At 44.7% G+C, this 26,728-nt stretch overlaps 1 protein-coding gene across 2 annotated transcripts in view; it reads left to right on the top strand.

Moving 5' to 3' along the window:
* The window catches only part of CLTRN (collectrin, amino acid transport regulator), a 30,750-nt gene that overhangs the window by 2,354 nt on the left and 1,668 nt on the right, over window positions 1–26,728 (top strand). For both annotated transcript variants that reach the window (XM_057495817.1, XM_057495818.1), the window contains 3 exons: window positions 1,973–2,058; window positions 13,321–13,434; window positions 18,114–18,308. In XM_057495817.1, coding sequence (XP_057351800.1) covers window positions 1,973–2,058; window positions 13,321–13,434; window positions 18,114–18,308 — 395 coding nt within the window. The remainder of the gene's footprint in view (window positions 1–1,972; window positions 2,059–13,320; window positions 13,435–18,113; window positions 18,309–26,728) is intronic.

Below are 26,728 nucleotides of genomic sequence, written 5' to 3'. Positions count from 1 at the left end.
CATTTTGGACTGCTTGAGTTTGCCACATTGTGGACAAATGGGCAAGGACAAAGCTGGCATGAGATGCATTGGCACTAAGGTGATGATGGAAGCCTAGAGTAGATGACGTTGCTGAGGGAGAAAGTACAGAGCCACAAGAGGTGAGGGTCTAGCCTAGCACTGAGAGGTTCTCAAGAGCAAAGGCCTTGTAGGAGAGGGTGAGCCTTCACAGGAGCAGAGGGGCAGGAGGAGAGGCAGCGGAATTGTGTATCACGAAAGGGAAGGGAGTACTTGGGGTGAAGGGAGTGTTCAAGAGTGGCCAACGCTGTTGAGAGGCCAAGCACAGTGAGGCTGAGAGGCACTCATTGAGTTGAGGGCTGTGGAGGGTATTGGTAACTTCAGGGAGTGCCATTTCTGTGGAACAGTGGAACTGGAGGCAGGTCAGCAGGGGCGGGGAGCAAGTAAAAATGGACATGTGGACCCCTTCTTGAGCATTGTGCCTGGGAGGGGTGTGGGGAGAGACAGCAGCAGGTGGGTGGAGGAGTACTGAGTAAAGTGATTTGTTTGTGTTGTTGTCTTGATGGGAGAGACTTGGGAGTGGTTAGAAGGCAATGGACAGGCTCCAGTCAGAGTCCAGCACACAGAAGAGAGGAGGGAAACTGGTATGGCTTAGATCCTGGGACAGGCAGAAAGGGAGCCTTCCTAATAGCGTTGGTGGGATCGCCCTCGGTGGGAGGAGCAGCCCGAACCACACCTGGCCGTCCAGGGAGGGCACACATAGGATGTGTGCCCGTGGAGGACATCTCGTGGTCTGTGGCAGGAGGGTGGGCGAGCTTCCCCTGATGGCTTGAGATGTACCTCTGAATTGCGAATATGAAACAACCATCTGGCAAGGGTGATGTCTGAGGGAAAGCACTGGAATGTGGAGGGGGGGCCTGAGAGAGGTTGGAAATAGTCGCTGTGAGCTGTGAGAGAGACAAAACTGACGGAGACACCGAAGGCTTTCCCAGGATGTTGGGAAGGACATCATGAATTTAGAGTTAGACCAACAAACCCTGTTTTGTGACTGTCTCCTGTTCTACATGATTACTCACCTGAAATGTGGGGCCAGCCACATTCATTTGCTCAGGCTGCCGTGAAAAGTAGCATAGACTGGGTGGCTTGAGTGATAGGAATTTCTTTCCCCTCGGTTCTGGAGGGTAGAAATCAAAGATCAGCGTGTCGGCGGGGGTGGCTCCTTCTGAGGGCTGTGAGGGGCAGGTCTGTCCTGGCCTCTCTCCTTGCCTTGTAGATGGCTGTCTTCTCCCTGTGTCTTCCCCTCTGTACACATCTTTGTCCAGTTGTCTTCTTCTTACCAGGGCCCCAGTCATATTGGATCAGGGTCCATCCTAATGATCCCATCTTCACTTAGTCACCTCTGTAAGATGCTATCTCCAAACATGGTTACAGTCTGAGGTCCTGGGGACTAGGACTTACTTACAGAGTAAGCAAACAGTGAAAAATCTTCAACATGTCATTTGGGGGAGGGACACTATTCAGCCCATACCATGCACATACACTCAAGTTTCTAGCTAAAAATATAAAAAGAAAAGTATACCAATGTTAATAAAGGAAAGAAAGTGAGTGGGGGGCTCATTTTCTGAGGGAAGAGAGAAAGGAAGGGAACTGACTGTGTGTGTCCAAGATGAGATGTCCACACGCCCTGTTTGTTGACAGGCCGCTACTACAGCAGGTTCTGAAGGAAGAGATGCAACAGAAAGCAGCGACATACTGGGAATGATAGAATGTCCAAGAAACGCGACCCTAACGTTATGGACATGATTTATCATGGTGTCCAGTCTTGAATATATGAGAAGGATGAGAGAGCGCGAGAGGGAGAGGAAGAGGGAGAGGGGGGCTAAAACCACTGTGGCCACAGTTAGATTCTGGTGCCGGTGGACCGTTTCTTTATCCCATGCCTTTATTCTCACATTTTCTGTGTTGCCTCTTTTAGTACGCCTGGGATACAAATGAAGAGTATCTCTTCAAAGCAATGGTGGCTTTCTCCATGAGAAAAGTTCCCAACAGAGAAACAACAGAGTAAGTAAACAGTGAAAAATCTCAGTTGACTATTTGCAGTGTTATTTGAAACAGTGCATTCATTCAGAACTCCATCTTGAAAACAGTTTGGTGACCTAGTTTTAAAAAGGGAGCCATATTTTTATGCAATGTTTGAAAAAACTTTTGTAACCCAGCTCAGCTTACAGTTTATATCATGATGCAACAATGCTCCTTTTCAGTAACCACTCTGAAAATAAACATTTTAAAAACTGTAGTCATATGGCATAAACTTCCTACATTTCTACTGTATACCTAGAATTTCTCTTGTAGCCAGAAAGACGGAGATACAGAAAAGAACTCTACTTTCATGGCATTAGTCAGCTCAGGCTGCCGTAACAAAAAACCACAGGCTGGGGGGGCTGCAACAAGAGACATTTATTTCTCACAGTTCTGGAGGCTGGGAAGTCCAAGGTCATGGCAGGGCTCAGGCTGAGGCCTCTTCCCCAGCCTTGCAGGGGCTGCCACAATGCTGAGTGCTCAGTGCCCTCTTGTTTTGTTGAGTGGGGAAAGTGGGGCTGGAGAAGAAGGTGCTCTCTGGTGCCTCCTCTCTGTGAGGACACTAATCCTAGCATATCAGGGCTCCACCCTTATGACATCATTTGGCTGTAATTTCCTCCGGATAGGCTCTGCCTCCAAATACAGTCATCTTTGTGCTTAGGGCTTCAACATATGAATTTGGGGGGAAGGGGAACCAATCAGTCCATAACACTCATTTTGAAGATGAATATGAATGCATTCAACCCCCTCTTGCTATCTACCCCAGCACCTTGTTTATTTTCTTAAATGCATTAGTACAGCTGTTAGCAGTTTTACGTTTTTACCCGTTCTTACAGAGGAATCTTCTCTTTGTGTGATGTTTTCTTGCATCTTTATTTGTGATTAAGGTAACACCCTAGGTTGCTGTTTCTGCCCTACTGCACTCTTTTCCTTGAGAAGTAAAATGGCCTATCTTCTTATTGGTGAGTGGGAAGGAGATCCTGTGAGTGGGTCCCCTTCCGTTTAGTAGCTGGTCTGCTGTCAGGCAGTGGGCGTTTTTCTCTGCTACTCCCTGTACTAAGTACAGAATCAGGCCCTGCATTGGTGGGCACACACACCTGGAAGGCTGTGTGAGCTGTTTACAGGTGAGCACTATTGAGACTGGTAAGTGCCATATCATACAGGTGATAAATATCTTCTTGCATATTACTCCAGGATGTGGCAACGTGTGCCCCCCTGCTCAGCTCTACCTGGGACATAGTAGCTGAATTTATCTCATTTCAGGATTTTCTTTTTTTATTACAAAGGAAATTTGCCTGCTGATTAAAGTCTTATCCTCTAGCCTAGCCTTTTGTTTTGGTCTCCTATGTGCTTCATTCTTTTGTCTTAATGCTACAATGATTCAGGACCTGGCAAAGAGGACCATTTAAATATGTAACATTTCAGCTTGATTTTGAGGAATTCACTTTTGATTTTTACTTATTCATTTTTATTAGGGTATCATTGATATACAGTCACATGAGCAACATTGTGGTTACTAGATTCCCCCCATTATCAAGTCCCCACCACATTCCCCATTACAGTCACTGTCCATCAGCGTAGTAAGATGTGATAGAGTCACTACTTGTCTTCTCTGTGCTACACTGCCTTCCCAGTGCCCCCCTCCATTATGTGTACTAATCATAATGCCCCTTAATCCCCTTTTCCCTCCCTTGCCGCCCACCCTCCCCAGTCCCTTTCCCTTTGGTAACTGCTAGTCCATTCTTGGGTTCTGTGAGTCTGCTTCACTTTTGAATGTTTAATTGCAACCTCAGGCATTGTAGGAACCTGTGAATATCTGACCTGGTTTATTTGCAAAAGCGTCTTACTTGGAAATAGGTGCACAAGATACATAAAACCTTTTTTTGCCAGTATGGAAAAAATGGGAAAGTGAGAGACTAGATACAGGGTCAACAAAAGTTTTTCTGTCAACACTTAGGCAGTATGACTCCCAGCAACACTGCTGTCAGGCGCTGAGTGATGAGGCTGCCTAATGAATCAGGATGTGTTTAAGATGCAGTTCAAGTGCTGGGCCCGCTTCCGCTCGCACTGCCCTAAAGGAGGCTGTTGTTTACATGAACAGGCTTCCCCTGTGGGAAAGGGCACCACGCAGAGCAAGATGGGATTGAAAACAACCTTGCAGACAGGCAGCCTCTCTGGAGTGTGGCAGGTGGATTCAGACACCAGTAGCTTGGCAGAAGCATCAGATTTCAAATCTGCCTTTCAGAGACACCTTTTGGTGACAGTTTGGGGCAGAAAAAATTCTGGAAGGTAGCTATTATGGGATGAATTGTGTGTCATCAAAACTCACATGCTGAAGTCCTGACTAACCCCCAGCACCTCAGGATGTGATTGTATTCACAACAGGATCTTTAAAGAGGTAAGTAATGTAAAACGAGGTAACATACGTGGGCCCTAAGCCCATATGAACGGTGTCCTCAAAGAAGAGGAGATTAGAACATAATGCTTGGAGGAAAGTGCACTTGTCTGTAAGAGGAGACGCTGGCCCATTTCCTCTGGAGGCTCCCCAGCGGGCCGACATTCTCAGGACTGCTTCAAGCTGCCCGCGGAGGGGCAGCACCTGGAGTTCTAGAGATTATGGCGGTGTTCCCGTCACTGAGGTGTCCCTGTGGAATGGAAACCGGGGCCATCAATCTGCTGGCCAAGTCTAAAGGTGGAAGGCCGGCTTGAGCCTCCTGTGACTGGGTGAGGGGCAGCTCTGAGAGCAGAGGGCACTTGAGTGTACTTGGCCTGGGGCCACACAGAGGCTGCAGCGGGGGCTGGGCCGGCCCCTGCCTTTGGGCTGAGGACCGCGGGCAGAGCGAAGGCAGTGAGGCCATGCTGCAGGTGTGCCAGCAGGGGTGGGGTGAAGGAAACCGCCCAGGGTGCATCACCCACGTTGGGGAGATGCCGTGCAGGCATCCCCAGACAGGTCCCCAGAGAGTGCACACTGAATGGAGAACATGTGCACCACAAGCAGAGAGAGGGAGCCACAGAGAGCCCTGGCTGAGGAGAGAGCTTGGCGGTCCCTCCTCCAGCTCTTCCCGCCCTCCCCTCTCCTCTCTGTCCCTGAAAGAGGGCCAGGTGACAGGCAGGCTGGGGGTGACTGGGGCAGGGTGGGCTGCAAGGAGGGGTGGAGCTTGCAGAGCACAGGAGTGGACACCCTTGGGCAGCACTGTGGACGTCAGAGGTGGAAGACACTGTGACCTAAGCTTATGCTAGACTGTCCTGAGCCCTCTGACAGGTAGAAGTGACTGGAAAGTGACAGTTAGGAGTGAAGGGGAAAATGCGGATGGCACCCACAGGCAGTGGTGTGAGGAAAGCAACCCGCCGAACTGCATTGCTGGATTGGAGCCACACAATTAACTTCCATGGAAAGCTACCTATGTGCTAAGCCCTGGGGTTAATATGATGGCTTAGACCCCATCCCGAACAGCACAGGGCCCGCACCCAAGAAGCTGGCCCTGGTAGAAACTGCATGAAGATGGACTAAATGTCACAGAACTGAGACAATCCCTTTGAAGTCATTACTTACGAATCCTTATATCAAGTGGTTTTCTTGTTATTTCCTGGATTTTCTTAAAAGCAGAATGGAAAGTGGATAGAAACGTTTAAATGATAGAAAGTTCTGGTTTCATTAGGTCAGGTTACTTGAGGTGTTCTTAGAGCTTTGACTGAAGATGGCAAGCAGCTGTTTTCTAGTGTTTACAGTAAGGTTTATGTACAATTTAGTAAAGTATTTTCTCAGGAGTTTTTAAATACTGAAAGTAGTTTCTAAGGAAAATACAACCTAAATTTAAACTTTAATCTATTTCCCAGTTAAACTAGGAAACTTATCTGCCTAGTTTACTGAAACAGTGGCGTTTAGGATTGTGTACCATTTTAACAAGAGAGTTAGAAGTCTTAACTCAGGCATGGCATTTTCTTCCCTAGTTAAATGGTGCGGGGCATGCAATGGATTTCTTCTTCCTCCTAACTATTCAAGGATAAGTCTCATGATCTACAAAGGAACAACGGGCTGTTGTGTCCATAGAAAGGCGATTAACAGTCTTGTGCTTGTAAAACAGCAGCCCAGCTCCTATTTAGTCCTTTGGTTTCCAGAACCAAAATCCCAATTCTTACCACCACTTGGATGCAATTGGCCCTGTCCTGCACCATTGATGAGAAACGGCACTGGAGCCAATTCTTAGATTAGTATCAGACCTGGGCTCCCCACACTTAAGGAAAGAGAGTGGGCATCTTTTACATGTTTAGTGATTTTCTGAAAGAAGCCATTCATATATGTATAAATATTATTACTTTGTAAAACAGTTGGACAAAGTGATTATTGCAATGAGTTCGCATAATCCCATCAGCCCTTTGGTATCTACAATCTTGAAAATGTAGGTTTTCTATTCAGTGGTGCTAATGGCATTTTAGTTTCTCTCTCTCTCTTTTACTGAGGTATGATTGACATACCACATTATTTATTTTGGTTTCAGGTGTACAGTATAATGATTCATTATTTATATATATTGTGAAGTGATCACCACACTAAGTCTGCATAACATCCATTACCATATATAGTTACGGAATTTTTCTTCTTGTGATGAGAGCTCTTAAGGTTAGGCATTTCAGTTTACTTACTACATCAGAACATACTTTTAAAAGACATGTTTAGCTCAACAAGTGCTTATGGGTTGATTTTTCATTTTGTGCATATGTTAGAGGACATTCAGCGTTGTCCCATTTGGAGGAAAGACCATGGAAGAAGTCACACTCTTTGTACATCACCTATAATTGGAAGGGCTTTGTGTCCTTTGGTTGCTAAGTAAATGAACTGCCGAAGTCCGCACAATCAGTCTTCATGTTACTCCCACTTGAGCATTAACTTTCTCTCCTTACAATTCCTGACATTTGCACTTACACTTACGTGCCCCTACCTAAGCTGCATTCAGGGTCTTCTTATACTGGAGAGTTCTCTGGGTTATTGTGTTGTCTGAGTATGTGTGATTGGGTAGAAAGTTTTCAGGAAGTAATCTCCCTCCATTCCTCCCTCCCTTTCCTATTGTTATAGTCATGGTCTGATTTAATTTCTCAGTGTGTCCCTCTTAGAATAATGTAGAAACAGTGAGTAGAAACAATGGGGTTCACTATTCCATTCTACTAATTCATCACCCACCCATTCATTTGGCCATCACTTACCCCGTGCCCACATGGTTCAGGAATGCAGGGGCTGGCAGCAGCACAGGCTGGCGCCCTGCCCTCCCATCCCAGGGCCCACGGAATTCTTGTGTTGCAGATGGACAGACTATTTGATAGTCTCCCTGGTGGCCCTCAGCTGAACATATTTTCAAAAGGTGTTCTTTGCTTAGAGATGATGAAGTTCAAATCAGGGCAGGGATCAGAGACCCTTCTAACACAGACTGTGGACAAGCCACGTGACATCTAGGAGCCTTTTGCCCTCCCCATTGTCCCAGGTCTATTTTCTCAAAGGGCATGTAGTCCTGTGTGCACATTCTGGCATCTCAGGAGTTACCTACTTCTACTTTGGTTTGCAATCTTCTGGTGGGCTCAAGACACTGTGACCTTGGTCTTTAAGGGTCTCACTTAGTAGCACGTGGCATTTATGGGCAAGGTCATGGAACTAAATGTTCCTGTAGTAGGAACTCTCTTCCTAACCCTATTGGGTAATCAGTGTTAGGTCTCAGGAAACATTTGTTCTTGGTGAATGAAGCACTCTTAATGTCCTGGCTGTTGAACCAGGGGCCTGTCTATTGGGCTACAGTGCACAGAAGAAAACAGAGCCCCCCCACCCATCTCTCCTCCATTCCACCTTAGTCCCATGGGGAGATACACCCATGGGGGGTATGGTGTGAATGGCCATCGAAGTAGCTCCCCACTGCCTGGCTTTAACCTTCTGGTGAGACTCAGTTTCTCACTCTTGGTGAAGTCAGGACATCAGTTCGTTTCTCAAAGCATCATCCAAACACGGAGAAAGCCCAGGCGCACATGCGTGTCTCCATCTATAGCCTTTGCCTTGCAGCTGTCTCCAGAAGCAGGGGGAGCTCTCCCCACAGCCTGTCTGCTTTAGGAAGTGGTTCACTCTTTACTAGTCCAACTGCCTGTCTCTGAACAGAATATAAGTATATCTCTGCAATTACATTTGGATGGCGGGCATTTTTTGAGTGCAAGGTTCCTTTTTTGTTTGCTAAAACCTCATATTTATTTTTCTTGGTAGATGCTCCTGCAGGAGGGATACTTGGTATTCTTCTGTGGAAGAAGACTAAGCAGCTGAAACTAGTCACCTGCTTTGCTTCTATCAGTCTTGGAGAAATGATGGAAATGGTGCTTCCAAAGACACTAATACAGTGGGAGCTATCCTGATATTTGGAATTTTTGAATACATAAGAAAATGTCTACAATTTTACAAAGTTATTAAGACCACACTTATGCTGATGAATGCCAGTGTCTTGTATTTGAATACGGCTCTTTCTTATCTTTGAAGTCATTTGTATCTGTTATCGCTTTCTCAGTGAAGCTAGTAAGAACTATTATTAACCCATTGCCTTGTTTTATCCTTGTAGATCATTTTACTGTGCCCAGGCAACTTTAAAAATAACTGCTTTGCTCCTGTATTCGTGTGTGTGTGTGTGCATTTAATCTGGAAAAAACATATTGAGCAGGTAGTTGCAGAGATAATACAGAGGGATCCTGTGTATGTACAGATGGTCCTCAACCTGAGGGGATTTTGCTGCTCCCAAGGATGTTTGGAAATGTCTGGAGGCCTTTTGGTTTTCACAGTTGGATGTGCTACTGGCATCCAGTGTGGCGAATAGGGATGCTGCTCTACGAGCCACAGGAGAATAGATTGCCTCCCACACGCAAGAGTTCACCAGCCTACAGTGTAGATAGTGCTGCAGTTGAGAAACTCTGCTCTAGACGCTTGACCAGTTTCCCTAGTGTTATCATGTTAAATTACCATGACACATATATCAAAAGTAAGAAATTAACCTTGGTTCAATATCATTAAGCTATGCAATTTTTCAGATTTCCATTTGTTAAAACTAATACCCTTTGGTCCCGAGTTTACTCCTCTTTAGTCTGATCCCATCTGTGACAGTTTCTCCATCTTCCTTTGATTTTCATGAGCTTCGTCTGCCTTTGTGTTTTTGAGCTTGATACTTTTGAAGAGAGTTGTAAGTGTTTCTCACCTGGCTGTGATACCGACCCCATCCACATAGCACAGGCAGCGTGTGTAAATGTGTGCTTTGGGGTTTCATCCATGACTGTAAGTTTCATGGCATTTAGAGGGTAGGGATAACTGGTAATCATAGTGGTTGCAGGCTCAAGACAGTCTCATGTAACAAGGCATTTCCTCAGCAAAATGGCAACCAGAGTGCCCTCCATGCCGCACAGAGCTCTCAAGTCCTTTCTAGTAACTCATGTAGACTGAAATGCCTTGCTTCAAGTCTAGCAAAAGGCAGGTAGTCAACTTCAAAGTAAAAGCTTGATTTTTTAGAGTTTCAGTCCAGGACTTTTTGTATCTAACAGTAAGTGTCTCTACTGAAAATCTTTGCTTTAATGTTTTCAGCAACAATTTGAATCTTTTGGGAAATCTTTATTTCTAACTAGATGAAATGTTTTCATTTTATTTGCTGAGATTTTACAGTAAAGCATGAGTTGCAGCCCAATGGAAACACTGAAAAAAGAACTAGAATTCATAGTAAGAGATAGCGTAGTGGTTCCGTGGCAATGGGGCCAGGAAAGCATTTGGGGCCACAGCTGTGTTGAGGGAGGTGTGTGCATCCCTCCTGCTGCTTTTCTTAAAGCCCTTCTCCCCACCTGCCAGTGTGTACATTTATTTACTTGTATCTTCTGTCTCTGACCCCTTAGAAAGCAAGATCTCTGGGAGGAGGGACTTTGCTTTGTTTGTAGCATATTCTCTGACTCTCTGAAGGGAAATACCATAAAATCCATGCTTGAACAGTATTTAAAATTGCTTGAGCTGGAAAGAACAACACAGGCAAAGTGGCCAAATGACCTCTTAGCTGGTTTCTGGCCTCCTCTAGTATGTTAGCGATACGGCTTTGTACTTGTCTAATTTGTGCATATGGCATGTGCTGCACGTAATACTCCGTCTTTTTCCTTTGACAGTGTGTGTTGAGATTTACCCTTCTGTAACACACGTGGAGCTGTAATTGAGTAGTTTGCAAGAGCAGGTCATTGCATCCTTCATGAGATATTTGGGAGCACCTGCAGACACTGCTGATTGTCACTGCTGGAGGTGGTCCTAGTGCTATGTGACCGAGAGAGGCCAGGTTCGATGCTCCAAGTCGCCGGGGCACAGGGCATCCACCCCCCACATAGAATTCTCTGGCCCAGTAGCCCAGGAGCCCATTGGCCTATTTGTTCCCTTTAATCTGTGGACTAGTATTCCCTTGACAGCACGTACCGCGTCTACTTCATGCATTCCACTACTGGTGGGTGTTCAGGCTGCTCCAACTCGCTGCTCTGACAGAGTGCTGCCCGCAGCCTCACCGATGTGTGTGTGTGTGTGTGTGTGTGTGTCTGTGTCTGTGTCTGTGTCTGTGTCTGCGCACGCGCATTGAGTTTCTGGAAGCAGCGCTTTGTTCCAGGGAACACTCCCCAGTGCTGCTCCCGGATGGCTGCCCCCCGACACCGCAGCACTGCCTGGGACTCCCGTTCTGTCTTTGCAGTATTTGATATTGTTCAACTTTTTAATGTTTCCCAGCAAGCAGAGGGTAAATAAGCAAATCATTTTTTTACATTTACATGATCTGGTTGGTTCTTGATAAGGCAAAACCATGAATAATTCACACAGCATTCTACACAATGAGGGCAGTGTTTTTGGCAAGCGCACAGCACTTCATGGTGCTCACCTTTGTATCTTGATGTGGCTAAGAAACCCCCCCCCCCATTTTCGGAGCCCGAGTCTGACTGTTTCTGCCAGCAGAGGGAACTGTCCCTCAGAGGTTCTCCACAGGTGTGATTTTTTTTTTTGACAGGTACTCCCCGCTCCGCCCCGCCCCCCGACACCCCAGGAATATTTGGCAATGACTGGAGATATTATTTATTTTCACAATGGGGGTATGCCACCAGCACCTAGAGCAGGGAGGCCAGGGATTCTGCTACACCCCTACAGTGCAGAGGACGGCAGCCAGCCAACCGCAGTTATCCGACCCCAGGCGTTCCCAGGGCCTCGGGGAGAGACTGTGGCGTGGATGAGATCCCGCTCTGTGACTCTATCCAAAAAAGACATGGACAAACTGTATAACAGAAAACTGCCTCCTGTTTCTATTCAGATAGGGGCAAGGCGAGGAAAGGGGAGATGCCTCCTGGGGTGGGGAGGGAGGGGAGGGTGGGCAGGGGGCAGGAGGTGGTCGTGGTGTCAGCAGGGGCTCCTCAGCGCCTGGAGCAGAGGCGTCCCAGAGGCCGGGGCTGGACGCGCAGGCGGGTACCCCTACATCTGTCTGCGCGGACCTGAAGGCTCCGGGCTCAGCTGCAGCCCCTTGGTGTCGTGGCCTTCGAGGCGGGGAGGTGCGCTGAGGCTCCTTTTCCTGACCCGGCGCGGGTTGCAGGCCCTCAGCTCGGTGTCCTTGGCCTGGCGCGAGTACCGCTTGGCGGGCGGGCCCCTGAAGAGGCCGCCTCTGTCCCCAGGCTGGGGGACCTGCAGGGCTTCGTGGCTCCGCGTGCGCCGGGGCGGCGGGCGGAGCAGCGCCAGCTCCCAACCAGAGCCCTGCGCCGGCCGGGAAGGGCTCGCCCCGCTGCGGTGCGGCGGGGTGGGGGCCGGGCAGCCTGCGGAGCCAGCGCCTTCGGGCGTCGGGGGCCTCACCCCTCCGGGCTCTGCTGCAGGCCCAGCCGGGCGGGACGGCGGGCATCGGTCGCCAGCGGACGCAGAGCTGCGGCTGGGCCCAGCGGTGGGCGATGGTCGGGCCCAGGCTCTGCCCACGTACTGTCCCTTGGCGACGTTGTGGCGGGCGCACTGTTCAGCTTCCCGACGTTCCGAAGGTCCGATGTTCCGACGTTCCACGGACGGAGACCCGCAGGGCTAAGCTGACCGTTGGCTTCGCGGCGCAAGGACAGCACGTGGGGGCGCCAGGGCAAGTGGCCTTTCCCGCGCCAGGTCAGCACCCGCCGGACTCGCGACCGTCCCGGGGCACACGCGCCCCCTGAACAAGCTTGGCACTGCTGGGCCCAGGGGGTTGCCTCTGGCCAGAGGAGCCGAGGAGCCGTTGCCTTTTGTACCTGACATGTAAGGGGGAAAATGGAATCATTCCTACCAGGTCGTGAAAAGTACAGGAAATTGACGGGCAGGCACTCTTGCGTCATTGTAAAATGAACATAGCACTCCTCTAGGATGCTTTTAAAGGAAAGCTAATCAGTTCACTTTTACTAGCTTTTAGAGGGATGTGTTCCTTTTTTCTGGAATGGTTGCTCATGTCAATGTTTGCAGCTTTGTTCATAAGGAAATGGTGAAAGCCATTCAGCATTTCTGTTTTATCCCCAAAATCATTGATTTAATGTGAACTCTCTAAAATCCAACCTTCATATATTTCAAACATTCATATATAGATCATCCCCAGTCTGAACTCTAATGCCATTTCTTTCTTGTCATTTCTACTGGTAATCCGTGTATACAGAGCAGAATGAGACACAGTTCCAATTTGCAGTTGGAAATCAGGTAACTACAAATAGAGTTTTCAAAGGCTGCTGGTAAACTGTTGATAGCATATCAGTTTGGAGGTCTGTTATTGGGCTGGCCCTAATACTAGAGGTGGGAAGGGGCAGAAATAGTGGCCAACAGAGCAAGCAAGGATTGGATCAAGAGTGGGCAACAGATTTTTCTTCTGTGTCTGAGAGGTGGAACGCTTGAACCAAAACACAAAAGGCTTCTGTAGTTCAGAGAGAGGCCACGTGCTGGGGAAGTAGGCGTGCTGTTAGCTAATGCTGATGGAGAATGAGATCCCTAATGATCTCTACTGAGAAATTCTTTTTTAATTTGGTAGATTCTTAGTTAAGGAATAATCCCTAATTATATGATTTTGAAACAAAGGAAATTTCCTATTTTGTATTCTTCTTAATAAGACATAGCTTCTTAATGGTAGACATGACTTTTCATTTCTAGGTAAGATGCATCTTTAGATGTAGTAACACCAGATTGGATGTTCTAATGCAATCTGGCAGTATTTCCTTAAACGTCTTTTTTCTTTCCATCATCTGCAGCATTCCCCATGTTCTACTTTGCAACATTACCCAGAGGGTGTCATTCTGGTTTGTGGTTACAGATCCTTCAAAAAACCACACCCTTCCTGCTGTTGAGATACAGTCAGCCATAAGGTAATCACCACTAGATATGTCTTGTGCTGGTAAATCAACTTGTTGACTAATTCAACTGTTTTCATAGATTTTGAAGAATTCACTCTGCTTCACAATGACTCATTTATTAATATGTCAAAGCTTTCACTTTGTTAGTTTGTATTAGAGGTCAGTGTAGATCTGTGCTTTTCCTACTGCGGCAGTGTTCCCTCCAAGGAGACATTTGGCAATATCACAATTGGTGGGGGATGGAGGCCAACCAACATCGAGTAGGCAGAAATTAGGGGTGCTGCTAACCACCTACTATACACAGGACAACCCTCACAGCAAAGAATTATTTGACCCCAAATGTCAATCATGTTGTGCTTGAGAAGCCCTGCTTTTGATGTTTGCTAAGAACATTCGGTAGTGTCATGTTTTGGTAACAGCACTTTGTGTGGCCCTATTGTGTGATGCTTCATCACACAGGTCTTGGAGCCCGAATGCTTAGGTTTTTAATTCTGGTTTTGTCTCTTGTTAACTATTTGAATACAGACAAGTTACTTCCCCTCATTTTGCTTTCCTCTTCTCACCTATAAGATGGGAATCATGATGGTACCCCTCTCTCAGAGTTGTTGGGAGATTAAATGAGTTAACAAGTATAAGGCGTTTTGAGGGACAAGTCATACCTTTGACTTTTATTTAGAAGCCAAGAAAAATATTCACATTTCTTGGGTCTCTAGGGACTTACCTTCTTTAGTCAATATACAGTCTTTACTTTTAAAAGATATGTTTTAAAGGAAAAAGGGAATGTCATGACTGTCTTACAAATTAAAAATAAGTGCTATCGAGGCTTTTATTATTATTTTTTTTTTTGTAGATAATTATTTTTTATTGAAGGGTAGTTGACACACAGTATTACATTAGTTTCAGGTGTACAACACAGTGATTCAACATTTATATACATGACAATTCTAGGTACCAGCTATCACCCTACCAAGCTGTTACAATATCTTGACTATATTCCTTATTCTATACATTACATCCCGGTTACTTATTTATTTTACCTTTGGAAGTGTGTACTATTTTGTGTGTGTGTGTGAGGGCATCTCTCATATTTATTGATCAAATGGTTGTTAACAACAATAAAATTCTGTATAGGGGAGTCAGTGCTCAATGCACAATCATTAATCCACCCCAAGCCTAATTTTCGTCAGTCTCCAATCTTCTGAGGCATAACAAGAGGCTTTTATTATTAATTAATGGGGGAACTAACAAAATGATAAAATCAATTCAAAGGAGACTTCAAGGCACCACGCATATACAGTGATTGAGGAATGCTGATGTTCATTTACAAACAGGTGCCCCACCCAGGCTTCGCACTGGGCAGTACTCTACCATGTTCCACCAGACACAGTTCCCTTGGTCTTCTATGCACAAGAATCTTTTATATTTCATCCATTTTCTATAATTTGTAGATTTGCAAAATAACTCAAAGACAATAAAAGGTGGAAATTGTCCAGAAAAGTGCCCTCCCCAGATCCTCTAATGTTTTTTAACCCATTTCGAGTTTTACATAGTTTTTCCTGACAGTTCGACTCCTCTTCTCTCTTGATCATAACAACCTTTCAAAAGTGAAATGTATTGTTTACTTCACAGAAGTGGAAAGATGCAATGTGTGTTTATTTCAATTAGTGTGTACCTTATATGGGTCAGAACTCCAGATCCCACACATGATTGATGTTGGTGGCAAAGGTATATTGGAGGAAGGAGGCAGGAAAGAAACTATTTACTGAGAAAGAAAGACTGAAACCACAGAACTCTCCTCACAAAGGACTCCTTCCAAGTTACTGAAATGCATATTGTTCTCTTTACCAAGGGAAATATCTAGTGAGGGAACTCATTTGCTCTCTGTAAAATATTAACATTCAAGATAACGAGTATATAATCAAATGCCAAAGGTTTTTGTGTGAGCAGTCATCTCTTTACTTAGCTGAAGCAAAGACATTGAGCATCTGTACCAGCGGGTAGTGATTTAGCCTGGTGAACAAAAAGGTTTGAACGGAATTGTTTCAGCGCTCTGCCCTTAAGGATGCTGTTAAGACCCTCTACTTGGGAAGTAAGAATCAGGAAGATTGTATTTCCCGTGACAAGGGTTTTATGCAAGCCCTGTGATCTGGGAGGACTACATGGAAAATGAAGGCACTGTAGTTAAACCAGCCTTCAGTGACTGTGAGGAGGGAGAGGCAGTGCTTGGGGTGAAGGTTCAGGATGTAGATGAATCTTCATGTTCACAGGAAAGTGTCTGTTTTGGAGGTTCTAGCAGGAGAAGCCATTTGGGGGGTGAGGATGGCCAGTAGGGTGAGGATTTATCAGGGAATGGACAGGGCTCAGCAGGATTGTAGGAAAATAAAGGAAACAATACTGGGGGGGAAGGGTAGAGCGAGAAGAAAAGAGATGGTCCCTACAGAGCAGGTTATAGGAATTTCAAGGCTGAAGAATCTATGTGGTTGGGCAAAAATACTAATTCTACCTAATATTCGTATAACACTTCCTGGTTCACAAGGCATGTTCTTATGCATCTGCAGCACTTAATATCAACACCAGTCATTTTTGAGTAGTTACTATCATCCCTGATTTATAAATGAGGAAATCAAGGCTCAGGGAGATTTAACTGATTTGCTGAGGTCACCATGCTAGAAAAATAAAAACAGAGGGCCTGAACTCAGGCTTACTGTTACTACATCCAGTGGGTTTTTTTTCCCCTTCTCTACCAAAGTGTCCCCACCAGTGGAATTAGGTGAGAGACTAACTGACCAATTTGAAGATGTCTATTTTAGCTCTGTCATGAGGGCCTGGCCTTGTTCAAGGCCAATTTGGTTGGAAGACATCCATGGTGATTGACACTTACTGGAGATTTCAGTGGTGGGTTTAGTCTCTACTGAGCCACAATTTCTAGTCATCCTGAGAGGTGATAGAACAGCAAAGTGTTAACCAACCAGGTAGGTAGACAGAGAACACAGAGCAACTTCTCATTCTACTCTGAGTTGTACCTCAGTAGTGGTTTATTGTTTTGCAGAAGGGTTTGTGTTCCCAGATTATCAATATTAGGTATGAGAAAAGAAAATATCCCATAGTTTGATTAAAAGTATGTTGAAATTATCCCCTGTTGTAGATGATCTGTCTGCGACTGTCCTTCACATTCATGAATAATCATGCCTCAGCACAGATTTTTATTTGCTCGAGGAAGCTTTCTTGATAGCTTGATGCTGGTCTGCAGAGATTCTCAAGCCATTACTGTCAGGTTCATGACCTGGGCTATCCAACCCAGTAGTCCCCAGTCACATGTGGTTAGCAAGCACTTGAAATGTAGCTTGTCCAAGATTAGATGTGCTCTAAGTGTAAAGTACACACTGAGTTTCAAAAAATTACTACAAAATAAACTGCGAACCAGCTCAATATTGATAACATGTTAAAATTATATTTTCTCAGATATATTGGGCAGAAATATTGTTTAAATCCATTTAAACTTTCTTTGTCCTTTTTTTAAAAAACGCAGCTCCTAGAAATGTTTAAGTCATGTATGAGGCTCATATGATATTTCTATTTTCCAGTGCTGCTCTGGAGGTAGATGAAGTCAGCCAGTCCAGTGGGAATTCAGTAAAGGCCGTATAATATCTGCAAGAAATCACCTCACCTAGTTTGTAAATTCTGGTTAGAAATTCACTTATTAGGTTTCAGTCAAGTAAGTCTCTGCCACCAATCCCTCCCCAGTTGCCACCATCACCCAAAACGCAGGTTTTCCCCAGGAGAAGTAATACATTTACCTTTATAGTTTTTCTAGACTTTCAGACTCCTAAAACACCATTTCCTTTAATCATATGGATCTACTTGCAGTGTACCCAGCAATTAATAATACCATGTCTCCATTCCTGTGCTCACTACACGCTTTGGTCTGAAGAACCCCTACTTGCCCCTTAAAATACAGCTGAAAAGTTGCCTTCTCATTCAGCAGCCCTGACTTCATGCTCTGATGTCCTTCCCCCTTGGCTGCGCTCCCACTGTGCCCATATTTGCGTCATTCACACCAAACATTTTGCGCCACACTCTGGCTGTGGAGGGGCTGATCTGCCATCCTTCCAGACTGTAAGCTCCTTGGTATTTTCATTTCACTTTGTATCTCCAGCACCTAACACAGTATCTTACTTGGTAAGTTTTCAGCAAATATTTCTTGAACTAATGGAAAAAAAAAAGAGATCACTTTGATGAATTTGCAGCTGCTCCTGGCTTCATGTTTTCATTCCTGTTTTTCTTTTCTTCTCATGTTTATCACTCACTTTTCAGACACTTTTCAGGCCATCGGTATTTATGCAAGCCACCGCACACAGAGTTCTGTCATTTTAATGTAGGTGCTACTGCTCAGGAAATAAAACCTGGTGGGCAGAGCCTGAAGCTCAGGACTTCTGGTTACTTCTGGGACATCAGTGCCAATGGGGGGCAGTAATGCATAGACAAGCATCTCTCCGGCAGCCGGCACTGCAGCTTATGCAAAGAATACCACAGCACAATTGCCCTTCCTGAACTGTCTAGTCAGCCTAAAGTCTCTTGCTATGGGGACGCTCTGTTTACAGAGATAGGGGGAATTATGGAGAGAGAGGTCTGTACCTTCTGTTTCTAATTTTTTTTTCTGTCCTGTTTTGTTTTTAATCACTATATTTTAGAATGAATAGAAACCGGATCAACAGTGTCTTCTTTTTGAATGACCAGACTCTGGAATTTTTACAAATTCCTTCCACTCTTGCACCTCCCACTGACCCATCTGTGCCCATCTGGATTATTGTATTTGGGGTGATATTCTGCATCGTCATTGTTGCAATCACACTACTGGTTTTATCAGGAATCCGACAACGCAGAAGGTAAGATATGGAAAGGGAGTAATTTAAAGAGCATCATCCTATTTGGTCATGATTCAGAAAAATAAGGAGAGAATTTAGCCTGAAATTTGAAGATAATGCCTTAAATCTGAAACTTTGAAAAAACTGGTGATTTTTCAAAATATCACTTGTGTTCTTGTTTTTAGAGACTTTTTAGAGTCCAATGTCCCTTAGCTAGCTCCTTCCACTACTTCCTTTCTCTGTGTTCTACACCATATGAATGTTTCATATCCAGAGTTGATTTCAACATCTTTGTTAGGACCTCATAAGCTGCAGAGCTAAGCAGACTTGCCTGGCAGGCAGAGTGAATCTTCCGCAGTCATCTACCTCCAAATGGCGGCAGTCCCACCTTCCTTCCATGCCTCCTTCCTTGGCCTGCCTCTTGGTCCCGTGCCTGCAGCCACCATCTTGTGCCACATATTTTTGCCCTGTCTTATACTTCCCGCACTTTGATGGATGCTCGTCTCTCTAGTGTCTATGACACTACGTAGAACTGTGTTCCTCAAAGTGGACTTCAGATCCACTCCCTGCACCAGAATCACCTGAAACACTTGTTTACAATGTAGATTCCTTTGCCCTCCCACAGACCCTCTAAACTAGAATCTCTGAAGGGGATGCATGTTAATGACTATCCAGTTTATTCTACTTCACTTAGTGTGAGAGCTTCCAATGTAACTGCTTCTATATAGATTCCCACTTTTCCAGGTCATCTGCCTGGATCCTGAGGCCCTTGTACACTTTGCACCTAAATTACCAATGTTACTTCAAGAGTGAATTACAGAGCAGGTGGGGAGTCACTAAGATGGGGGCAGGAGAGGAGACAGGATTTCTCAGCGTGATGAAAGGAGAACAGAATTTGGTTTAGCAGTACCTCTGATCCAGAGGGAAGTGGAGCGAGTCTGCTCTTCCCTAGATACTTCATTGCGTCATAAACTTTCACTTCTAACAGTGCAGAAGAGGAATTCTGGTGAGTGAGAAATGGGGGCACCTGCACTGGTTTCCCAAAGGTTTGGTGGTCACACGGGACATGGGGGACATGTTTGGTGAAGTGTGTGTTCAACTAAATGTTTCTCCTGAGGTTTACTGCTTTCTGTATGTTCCATTCTAGTTACCAGCAGAAGGTTATCATTTAAAATATGAGGGCTTTGTAGTTTTTGTCACAGATGATAAATGAAATGCTATGGGATAAATGTGATTTATTTATTTATAAAAATTAAACAGTAAGCTTAAGATCAAGTTCAAGTTGTACTTGCTTGATTTTCTTCATCTTGTCATGACATGTGATGTAAAGAGTGTTCATACCAGTTGATAATTTGTTTTGTTTTTTGAATATTAAAAAATATTCTCCAGTAATATGTGAATACCCACGTTTAAGATTTTCAATGTTTTTTTAGATTTCCATTTCTGTGTGTCTTCCTTAATTTCTCTCATGAGTGTCTTATAGTTTTCAGAGTGCAGGTCTTTCACCTCCTTAGACTTTTAAGTTCTGTATCACTCCAAAAGTGCTCTGATTCTGTGGCTTCTAATGATGGTAACCTTTATAAATACACTTCATCTCCTTGGTTCCCAGTTTTCTCACTAGTATGATATAGATGGAGTAGGAGTTAGGAGAGTGGACTCTCGAGATAGACTGCTTAGATTCAAAGTCTTTTTCTCCTAGATTCTGCTCTTGTATATAACCCGTCAACTGTGTGCACATCAGGAAGCACAGGTCGGTCATGAGTCAGGAAGCCAAGCCCAGGAAAATATGGTTTGTGGTGCTAGAGTCAAGTTGGTTAAGTCTTTGCTGTCTGGGCATAGATAACTTTGCTGGAGTGACATCTAAGTGTACTGGAAATAATGAACGTGGTGGGATAAAAAGAGTTAATTCAGTGGAGTACTCAGAGTGGAGCCTGGTCCACAGTGAGCACTCAGTAAGTGTTAGCTGTTACTGTTACTTTATTGTCCTGCCCCTTTCTGGTCTTTGAGCAAGCCTGCGCTGGGATCAGCTACCTTTCTCCTGCTGAGCAGATTCTACAGTAATATAATAACTGGTCGTGTGGCATCATCATCTGTTGCCTGGGAGAAATGAGGCTATTGTCACAATCTCACTTTCAAATTCATCTCATGTTCACATGAGGAACACAGATGGACAAATCTCTTGTGTAAACCTAAAGAGCATCAATAATTAGCAAATATAGTCAGGACAGTTATGACAACCTTCTGAAGATAAATTGATTTGTTGTGTTTTAAGTTTGATACAGCCTGTGTTGGGTTTCTCTTGGGCAAAATATTCAAAGGGGAGGAGAGGGTGCAGTTTGAACTGGGGGGAGCCTGATCATTGTGGCGAAGACCTTTCTAATCATGGGAGAGATAGGTGTTGCCTCTAAAGGCCTTAGTCTTCAGGAAGACAAAGATTTGTTCAACAGTCTGATCCATACGTTAGATAATAATAGACATAGTGTTGTGTGATAGGAAATCTTAAACTTAGAAGACCAGGAGGGACCATGGGGTCATCTAAGTAAGCATTCTGCTTCTATGGAGAAGATGCCAATGTCATCTAAGACATATCCATGGTTAAACCTACTATTGAGGAGATTTCTTAAGTAAAGCTTGAACAGTTCTGTTAGCTGTGTCAACAGCAGCATTGCATTGATTACTCAGAGCCACTAGGTTCAAGCATGAAGTCATTGTAGCCCAAACTAGGTGAACTCAAATACCGCCTATATCCCCTTTAGCTGAATGACCTTGGTTGAGTCATCTAATTTCCACGGTTCTGTTTCTCCATCTGTAATAGGGAGATAATATCTCACAGGGCTTCCGTGAAGATTGGATGAGATAAATGTGTATAAAGTACCTGGAATATAATATGCACTAAAGAAACAGTAATTATTATTATTATCCAAGATCAGCTTAAGTCATTTCTGTGATTAAGGGATGCTGAGGAAGGGTCTCTTTTCCATCCAGATGTTGCTATCATACTGTAGAAAATTTTCCAGTTCAGTGTCTCATTGCTTTGGATTTTATTAGTTAACAAGCACCCATTTTATAAGGCAAATTATCTTACTAGGCCTACTGTTTACTACAATAGTGGTCAACTGGTTAACCAGCTCTCTAAAAAATAAAAAATTTATATACCCCAATTGTAGCATTTGCCAATTTCCTCTCAAGTATGAAATTTCTGAGTACTTAACGCTCACTTGAAAGCTAGTGCCGGCCAGCTTCAGTACACCTTTATAACTGCCCCCTCCTTGTGTAAGAATTTGAGAAGGTTGCTTCTCTATCACCATCTAGTTGAGAATAGCAGTTTGGGGAAATGAGAGATTTGCTGAAGGGAAAAAGTTGGGAAAGTGCTATTTTTTTGAACTTTTGAGCAACAGTTAGGGTGCTGACTGGATAGGAAGGCCACCACGAAGAGCTGTGTATAGTTCGCGGCGATGTCTGTGTCAGGTCTGTGTCCAGCCCCAGCCTGGAAGTGGATGTTCTAGCCCTTTGGTCAGCTTGATGATGCTGGTGATGGTGCACGATAGCGGCCGTGATGGTCACGACGGTGATGTTTTTGACATGATGTGTGTTTTAGTACAATGAATACTCTTGGTTTTGGGGTCTAGTCTCAGGCCCTGGCATTTATCAGCTGAGTGATCTTGAGCAGGTCGTGTGTGGCAAATGAAGATCATATTTTCTTATATAGTTATGATGATGAGAAGACAAAGGAGAGAATATACACAAGTGCTTTCTACACTGGAAAGTGCTTTATCAATACGAGCTAATAGCACTACCATCAGAAAGCAGTTACAAAGTGCTAATTCTGTGTCACGTGGCACTTTGTTCTATAAAAGGAGTCACAGACACAGCACCATTTCAGACCTGCATGTACATATAATTGATTTATGAATACTGCATATAAAGAGACTGTTATAATATCAGGATCTTAGGAAGGAACCTTAACAATGATCTAAATCCATCTTCCCAGAAGCCAAGGCTCCGAGAGCTAAAAATATCTTATTCCTTTATTGACCATCCACTCTGTGGTAGGAGCTGTAGTGTGTACCATGGAGGACACATACGGGGATAACATGATTGGTCCTTGCCTGCAAGGAGATTGTGATCTTGTAGTAATCAAAGACAGGTCAGGGACTCAGGACACAGAACCCTGGTTATATTCTATTCCTAAAAGGTCAGTAGTAAGTAGAAATGCACTAGATTTCTGCAGATCTTGCTTTTCATACAAGGGGATGGGGCTCAGCCAATATTTTTATATACGGAAACTTTGCATTCTTATAAAATCTTAATTAAGTGAATTGTCTCAAAAATTGCAGTGTAAATGAAATCAGAAATGTTACACCAAATAGCCGTTTTTCTTTGCTGTTCTTTAATGTACATGCTCAGTAGGAATCAAACACGTTTTCTGAATGAAGCCTGGGGCGATTAAATAGAGTTCTAGGTCCACTCCTTCCATCAATCTCGTTCCATTCTGAAAGACAAGTTGCTCTATATAATTTATATCTCAGCTCCTTCATTTGAAAAGCAGGGATAATAATATCGTATACATAATACTGCAATGGCAATTAAATGAGATGATGTATACAAAGCCCTTAGTCTGGTTTCTGCCATGTAATACATACTGATTATTATTATTGCTGCTACATGGCAGATAAAAAGTGATGTGCCTGTAATCTTATGGTTAGAAGATAGTGGTACCGGTATTTAAAACCAGGGAGGTTTGATGCCAAAGCCCACCGGTCTCAGTGTGCTGCCACTTTCCCTGAGATCATTCCAGCAAGACTGCCGTTTTCCCCAGGTGTCCCTACTGAGGAGAAGGGCAGTCCCAATCCCTGATAATTCATTCTTTCCTGTTTTTTTATTTGGTATCATTAATCTACAATTACATGAAGAACATTATGTTTACTAGGCTGCCCCCCTCACCAAGTCCCCCCCATATACCCCTTCACAGTCACTGTCCATCAGCATAGTAAAATGCTGTAAAATCACTACTTGTCTTCTCTGTGTTGCACAGCCCTCCCCATGCCCCCCCCCACACTATACATGCTAATCGTAATGCCCCCTTTCTTTTTCCCCCCTTATCCCTCCCTTCCCACCCATCCTCCCCAATCCCTTTCCCTTTAGTAACTGTTAGTCCATTCTTGGGTTCTGTGATTCTGCTGCTGTTCTGTTCCTTCAGTTTTTCCTTTGTTCTTATACTCCACATATGAGTGAAATCATTTGATACTTGTCTTTCTCCGCCGGGCTTATTTCACTGAGCATAATACCCTCTAGCTCCATCCATGTTGTTGCAAATGATTCTGTCCTGTTTTAAAATCACATTTGCCTGTCCTCTGCTGCTGTTTGGTTTATTCTTGGGCCTTGGCTCTTCAGCCCCATCTAGTTTGAAGGGAGAGAGCAATGCTCTTTCTGCTTTCAGCCAACACTACCTTTTCTTGTGCAAACCCTGGTGCTCAACAGCCTCTCACTCTGAGGGCCTCCTGCTACCCCTTTTCTGCCTTCTTCTGCCACTCTTTTCTCTGGATTGATGAGAGATATCCACCCTCAACACTCCAGTCACTTTGCAAAAGTCCTTTTCCTGAAGTGAATCGCCTGACGTCGCAGAAAGAGCGGAAGTCATTAATACTTATTTTTATTTTTCAGGGAAAATAATGTCTATTTGTAGCAGAATATCAAGTCAGAATGATCCAGAAAGATAGTTAGGTTTTATTATTCTTAGTGACAGCCATGTGCAGGCAGTGACTCAGTTGATTGCAGTTTATGACACACTGAGAAATGTGCCAAAGTGCTGTACTACTGTCAGGTAACCTGTGATCTGCATATCGTGTCCATCGGCCAGCGAGTTCCTGACGCTGCAGTTTGGGAAGCCCGGCAATGCCAAGACTGTGAACGACCGGATGCAAGGTCACAGAATAACAGTATGCCCCTGATTTGCCACTGACACCGTTGGGCTTGCTAAGTTTCCAAGCCGTCTTGTTCAGAATCTTGTTGGTTGAGGAACCCTCCTAGAGAAGAGAGACTTGTCCTCAGCCATGGGCACCTTCCCGTTTAGTTCTCCCACCTTCCCTTGTGCTGCCCAACGGGTGTCTTTTCCTTTGTGGTGGGCGCGGGGCAGGCAGGATCCCTCGCAGTGACCTGTATGTGGCCAGCACTCTGCAGCTTTTCTTCTAATTCTGTAGAAACGTTTTTTCTTAACTGCAGACGCTGGCAAATACACGCTGGCCATCATTACTCAGAAGACCACCGTTTCAGTGGCTCCTTCAGAATGCGTCACTCACTGAGATTTTTCTAATATGGGTTTCATACTCATATACACAAATTTCAGGGTAAGATTTGACTGTTTACAAAATCTGTTTACTGTTACGGAGAATTCTTATCCACTCCAAGCCCACTGAGGCATGACTGGGGGGAAATTGCATGAGCTAGACATTTTTTGATGATAATTTATAAATATACATTTGTTACTAGGGCTTTATCCCCACTGAAACAGCACTCCCCTTTCATAATCCATACAAATAGGGGAGGAAGGATGAGGGGAATTTGGAGGTTTTCCCTTTTATTGAACCGTTTCTTTTCACTTTAGGACAAGAACTGTGTCTCTTCTAAACTATTGTAGGCACTCAAAACACAGTTATAGAAGGAATGTTGGCTGCTAAGAATGGAAGTGATGTGACTGCTGGTTAGAGACTGTCAACTGCTTTTGCTTTCTGGAGGACATGGAAAGGAACGCTAGCCCTGCCCCCAGGAGGAGGGACCCAAGTACTCTAATCCTCACCCCCCGAGACTCCAGTGCCCACCCCAGCCTGTGCTGCTGGCTGCTGGCCAGGGCTTGGAATGGCCAGTGCAGAGTCTTCTCCCTGAGGTTGGAAAATCACAGAAGCCTGTCTTTCCCTAGGTCTCTGGGGCTGTCATCCCCAACTTCCAACCCAGCATTGGGCCTGTAGTGACACACTGTGACATTTGAGACTGGCATATGCAATGGCAAAATACTTTCAAATGATGGCAGTGAGGTCTCCGGTATTGGAATGCTACTTGGCCTTTCTTTGGGAACTCTAACCATTAGAAATTATCTAATCACCCATCAGTGAAGCCTGGCAAAATCTATACTAACTCACTAACCCATAATTCATAAGGTAGGAAAATGAGTACTCCCTTCCATCCATTTGAAAAAATAACATTATAGGAGATAAGAAGTATCGTGTGTGTGTGTGTGCACGTGTGTGTGCATATGTATATATATATGTTTCTTTCCTTCCTTCCCTCCTTCCTTCCCTCCTTCCTTCCTTTCCTTCCTTTTCTTGTGGTGGGTCTCATTCAAGGTCTACCTTGAGCTACTGTCTGAGGAACTTTGCCTACAGCATCAGTCCATCCACCCAATTGTTTGTCCAGTCACCTAACTACCATCTGTCCACTAGTCCATTAATTTATCATCCAGCCAGGCAGCCGCTGATGTGCATTCATTGATCTGTCCATCCATACGTACATCTTTCTGTCTAAGCAGCTAGTCAGTCACCCATGTGTCTGTCCCTCCAGCTATGCACATTAGTTGAGTGTCGTCTACTCTGCTGAGTCCTGATCAACTATTTTACAAAATGTCTTTAAATTTGGATTTTTCTCATTAGTTGCTCTTGAGACATTCAGGTAAGAATGTGACAGGGCAGGGACACAGAATTTTATAAATAAATGAAGTAAATACACACACACACACACACACACACACACAATATCAGTGTATCACATCCAGAGGCACTTGTCAGTGTTTCTAATTGTTGGTGATGTTCACCAAATTCTCCCTTGACAAAATACAAATGCATTTTTAAAACTAGTCCATTGCTTTGCTTGTGGGGGAGCTACCCTGAGATCATGGGACTGTGCTGTTCCCTCACTCAGTGGTTGAGGATCCACTGATGAGCCTCATCAAAATCAATTATTACTGCAGTGGTGATTTTCTGTTTCTGTTACTCCCTCCATGTTAGTTGTCATTTTGTGCAGACAAGAGCTCTCTCCTTTCCCTGCCTTCTCCACTGTATTCTTTAAGACACATTCAGATGCACTCTCATGTGGGACTAGTAGGAAACTACCTCGGGCATCACTGGGCCTCTTCCCTACCTCCTTACCTGCCAGAGACCCAGCAAGTTTCTAAGGGACGTCCACAGCACTGGGGGGCCATCCTGTTCACCACTCCAATGCCCACCACTCCAGCCACATGATCTGTTCAGGCCTGCCCCGTTGGAGTTTCCACAGATTCCTGGGACAAGAGGATCTCAGGCAAGTCTGGGAGCCTCAGTGCCCACCATCCTGCTTCCATGGTGCCCCAACATCTAACTTGTGATAAGCCTCAGGGAAACTCTTCCTCCGGTTGCCTAGAGGCACCCACCTGTCTTTTGTCCCCCTCCCTCTGTGATGTCAGGAATCATTGG

This window comes from Manis pentadactyla, chromosome X (assembly GCF_030020395.1).
Source record: "Manis pentadactyla isolate mManPen7 chromosome X, mManPen7.hap1, whole genome shotgun sequence".
Taxonomy (NCBI): domain Eukaryota; kingdom Metazoa; phylum Chordata; class Mammalia; order Pholidota; family Manidae; genus Manis; species Manis pentadactyla.
The sequence above is the reverse complement of the archived record's forward strand: the minus strand, read 5'-3'. Positions and strand labels throughout refer to the sequence as shown.